Source organism: Malania oleifera, chromosome 6 (genome assembly GCF_029873635.1).
Source record: "Malania oleifera isolate guangnan ecotype guangnan chromosome 6, ASM2987363v1, whole genome shotgun sequence".
NCBI classification, from domain to species: Eukaryota; Viridiplantae; Streptophyta; class Magnoliopsida; order Santalales; family Ximeniaceae; genus Malania; species Malania oleifera.
Window position 1 is genome coordinate 104748831 of NC_080422.1, and position 4991 is coordinate 104753821.

At 32.5% G+C, this 4991-nt stretch overlaps 1 protein-coding gene across 2 annotated transcripts; it reads right to left on the reverse strand.

Moving 5' to 3' along the window:
• Positions 1-218: 218 nt before the first annotated feature.
• Positions 219-3849, reverse strand: LOC131157346 (auxin-responsive protein IAA20-like). 2 transcript variants are annotated; one of them, XM_058111419.1, is made up of 4 exons: positions 3303-3849; positions 2962-3188; positions 2731-2812; positions 219-445 (listed from the first exon to the last, which is right to left on the reverse strand). In XM_058111419.1, exons 1-4 carry the CDS (start codon positions 3593-3595, stop codon positions 394-396), a joined length of 654 nt encoding a protein of 217 aa, XP_057967402.1. In that variant the 5' UTR covers positions 3596-3849; the 3' UTR covers positions 219-393. The 2 variants fall into 2 exon arrangements, with proteins under 2 accessions (XP_057967402.1, XP_057967401.1); XM_058111418.1 differs by having other exon boundaries at positions 2962-3191; positions 3303-3795.
• Between the last annotated feature and the right edge of the window lie 1142 nt (positions 3850-4991).

The following is a 4991-nucleotide window of genomic DNA, read 5'->3' on the forward strand; positions in this document are numbered from 1 at the left end:
TATTAATTAATTTTTATTTTCCATAAAATATCAAACTTCATACTCCCAAAAAAAAAAAGCCTTCAAAATGCTGCAAGATCTTAGTAATGAGCAAATTGAAATATATAATCTTATATGCATATTTTCTTTGATAATCAAATAATATAGCAAAAAATATATAATTTCATATGCATATTTTCTTTGATAATCAAGCAATATTCCATAAATATATATATATATATATTTAAATATATTAGGTGCTGAATATATTGCTCCAAAAAAAAAAAAATACACTGTTCTACATACACTAATATCCAAAATTACTTCAACATTAACCTAAGAAAAACATATGTATATAATGACTTAGGGAGACTAGTCTACAACAATTAAGCATCTGCACCTCCATTTAATTAATTAACCATTGCACTTCAATAATTTTAGACGTTGCACTGATCGCATAAAAGTCCTGCAAAACCGTAAATTTTGATAATCAACAAAATATAAAATAATTGCATCTAATCCATAATTAAAATTTATCTATATTTAATTAAATTGTGGATATATAAATTCTTTTTAAAAAATTAAATTCATCAGTAATAATATTTTAATTTAATAAATTTATGTTGATTAATCTTAGACAATGCCTCTAATGCTTAATACTTCTTGAACTAAATAAGTGCAAAAAATTCTATTGCAGAGATTGATGATCATTTAATAAAGAAATATTTTTATAATAAATAATTTTTCAAATTTATTGTAATTAATAAGATTCTTGATTCATGAATATACACGGGATAAAACTAGCTAGAGCATAATTATAAAATTGGCCGTATAATAAATATAGTTAATAAGTGTTCGCAATAAATATTAATTTTTATTTACTTATTATTTTAATTAATTTATTTTAAACAATATTTGATATTATATGCAATGTATAATTCAAAGAATAATTCAACAAATAAAGTAGAGCAAACACATTAATTTTAGGTTTTCATTGTAAAATAAACTTATTGTAAATTATCTAATTGTATTTTCTTACTTTGAGAATTACATTCATTAATTTTTTTTAATTTTTTTTTACATCTTATAGAAGATAAGATAAAGGGGAGGGGACGACTTAAAATGATTTGGGCACTTGGCGCATAGTGTGCCAGTACGAAAAAGTGAGTTAGTTATTGTGAGGACTAGGGGTGAGCATAATTCAGGGAAACCCGAATTAACCGACTAATTTCGGTCAGTTCAGTTCGGTTAACAAATAGGAGTCGTCTGGTTCGGTTATGGGTTCACTAAATTTCGGGTAATCAATTATCGGGTTGATTATGAAAAAAATTAATTTGGTTAACCGAATTACCCGAATTAAGAATTAATTAAAATCTAAATATAAAATAGATATATATTATATGTTAGGAATAAAGGCAGAGGCCAGTTGTAGCTAGGGCTAGGGTCCTCTCCAGTCTCCTCTGTGCCCGACTATTCGTGTCCTCACTCCTCTCATCTGCGTCATAGCTTCTCGATGACTCGGTATCGGACCCTCAATTTTCCTTCTCCTTCAAAGTCTTCTCTACGCCGCAGCCTCTCCAGTCTCGGACCTCGATTCTCCTTCTCCTTCAGTCCTTCTCCACTTCTCCTTCTCCCTTGTCGCAAATCGTCTCTTCAGTTTTTTTGCTTTGCTTGAGGCTCAGGCCCTAAGCGCCAGCGGCTAAGCCCCTCTTCCCAGTTCTCAGTTCTCATCCCGATCTCGATCCCAAATCCCTCTACCAGTCTTCCCTAAGCTGGATGGGGCTACTCAGTGACTCAGGTACATATTTTATTTTTTAATAATAAATTTTAATTATTTTGGTTAGATTCAATTAACCGAATTACCCGAAAAGGAATTCGGTCGGGTTCGCTTCGGGTAGCTCTCCTTGTTCGGTCGGTTCGATTAACAGAATTTATTATCCAAAATTTTTGGTTAATTCGGTTAATTAACCAAATTTGGTCGAATCGACCGTTTGCTCACCCCTAGTGAGGACAGTAAAAGAGGTATGTAAATTTAAAATAACTTGAAATAAGATAGTGAGTAAGGATTTAATAGTTCTGAATTTTTCAAAATAAATTATCCAAGATCACATAAGCTCCGTTTGAAGCTCGGAAAAGCAGTAAGGAAAGGAAAAAAAAATCAAGAAATTCACATTTTTATGTTTAGCTACCAAAAAAAATAAAAAGAGAAAATAAAAACACACCAAATCTATGAATAATATTTTTATTTTATACATCATTAATATTTGACTTTTTCATAATTTTAATGATATTAAAATAAAATTTTATTTTTAATAATATTTAATATAGAACAAAAATACAATGAAAAATGAGTTTCCCTTCATTTTCCGATAAAACCCTTGATTACATATTTGAAATAAACTATAGTTAAAACTTTTGAAAAAACTTTCAAAATTTTAAAAATAATAAAATGTATTAACTTTTATCAAATATAAAAAATATATTTTCCCAATACTAGTCAAATGATGATGTAATTAGACCTAGTTAGACCTAACACACCTATAATCCAATCATTATATGTGATTCTAATGATCCCTACTCCAAAAAGATCATTACTAAACTTTATGAAAATTAAATTAATTAAATCCACAATTGCTTTTTTAATTAAATTATTCTTCGCTAATAAAAAATAATTTTATATTCAAAATCACTAAAATATTAAAAAGAAACATTAATTATTGTGCATATAAATATATAAACACAAATAATTACCTCCAAGGTACGTCTCCGGCGAGCAGCCAGTCACCTTCCCTGTCTTGGTAAGCCAGTTTGAAACGATGATCATCATCTTCATCTGCATCCAAACAATCCCAAATTGCAAAATGCCAAATCCGAATTAGGTTAACCTATTTCCTTCCATTCCAGTTATCTAAATCTGATTACTGATTAGTGATTACTGATGTCTGATTACATATATAGAATCAGAATAAGCTAGCTGCTCACATTTGCCAAACATGCCAACCAGAGTGGCTTTGAGAGTTTGGTAAGAGTGATGGAGGCTCAGGTCAACCTTTCTCGTAAGCCCCACCCCCTCCATGTTCACCTTCACGTACATGGACTTCGTCCCTCCTCCTCCTCCTCCGCCGGAGCCGCCGCCGCCGCCTGTACCAGTCCCCTTCTTCCTCCAGGATTTAACCGGCGGCCAACCCACAACCCCATCTCCACCATTTCTGCTGATCAGTTAAATTAACAAAATACATTAACTTAACCCATATGCAGAATATATAATCAATCTCATCCACGCCAGCAGAAATTAAGAAATGAAGAATTAATTGAGGGAGTACTTGTGTTTAAAGGGAAAAGGGTTCTTATTCCCAATCCGAAATGGATCGTCGTTGTCTTCTCCGTTGGGCTGCTCGATCCAGAGCAGCAGAGGCAGAGCAGAAGGAGACAGGGCAATGCTCTGCCCAAAAGCTTCGTCAAAGCTGCGCTTTTTCTCGGCAGCCAAACAGGAGCCGGCGCGGGTGTTCATCCATGGGTCCGACCCCACTGCCCCTACGGGCTCGTGGATTCGGCAATTCAGGTCGAACCCCTTCGTCGAAACGCTCGGGAGGGCGAGACCCAATTGAAGCTCCATGTCCGAATGCAACAGCTACGAACAGCGATGCGTTTCTCGATATAATAAGAATTCGGATCACACGACGGCGATTGGGGTTTAAGGGGCATCTGCAGTGTTCTTGCTCCGAAGGGTTTTAATATATATATATAGAGAGAGAGAGAGAGAGAGAGAGAGAGAGAGAGAGAGAGAGAGAGAGGGAGACAGACAGAGACAGTGTTGAAATCTTGGGCAGGACTGCTGGACTTTGAGGCGACAGAGTTGCCCAGCTGTTCAGCTCTCGTGGTTTTCGGGACCGACACTGTCGTTTTGGGCAGTCCCTGCTTCTCCTGTCTTCGTGTTTCTGCCCCACTCGCGGTTCATTCACACGCTCTCACTCCCAAAAAAAAAAAAAAAAAAACAGAAAAAAAGAAAAGAAAAATTGGATTGCTTAAAAGGGTTTCCTATCTAAATTTTAATTCCAAAGAATAAATTTTCAAAAAATTATTTTTAAACTTCTAGTTTAAATTAAATTCAAAAACTATGTATTAAGCTTACCAACTCAAAAAATTAAAATTCAATGTTTGTATTAAACTGAAATAAAAATTTGACAAAAACTTATTGACCCGTATTACAAAAATTAATATTCATAGAAAATGATATCTTGAAAAAGAATAGATGTATTATTCTAATTTTCACACTATGCCATAGGTTTAGATTATCTATCTATTAGGCTAGTAAAAGGCTATGAGTTGACTAATGTAGTTGAAACATGAAACCAATGGTTTATAATTGAAGTTGGTAAAAGATATTATAAGTATCATAAGTCATATTAAGGACTTCACGATAAGATTACTTAAGTTGTTGACTATTGTATTGGATATTTTTTTGGTAAGAAAGATGAATTTACATTATGAATTCACCCTAAATTCCAAATTTTTTGTAGTTTGAGCCATCGAGTCTATAAATAAGAGTCTTTGTTTTTATTTGAGACTCGCACTACTTCAGGGGTTTCTCCTAAAGCAAACCTAAGACGCCTTGAACTCCACCTGAATTCTCTCTTCTCCCTCCTTTTTTGTCTTATGAATTTTAAGATATCGTACTAAAACACAATGAATTTTGAGCATTTAAAATTTTATAATCGTGATAGTTATGACCATACTTAAAGAATCCTTTTTTTTTTTTTTTTAAATCTTAATGTATTTTAATATTATTAATTATATGTGGAGTGAATGTATCTTTAGGATAAGATATGCACCTTAAATAGGGAAATGTATTTACATTTAGACAAGTCATTATCTTTTTACTAAGCTTCAGGGAAAATCAATGTCTTTTACCAAACAAGAAAAAGAAAAAAAAATTTTTTTTTTATTATGTTACCATTTTTGATAAGAGTATTTTTACTCTTTCTAATAATTAACGTATTATTTATAAATGA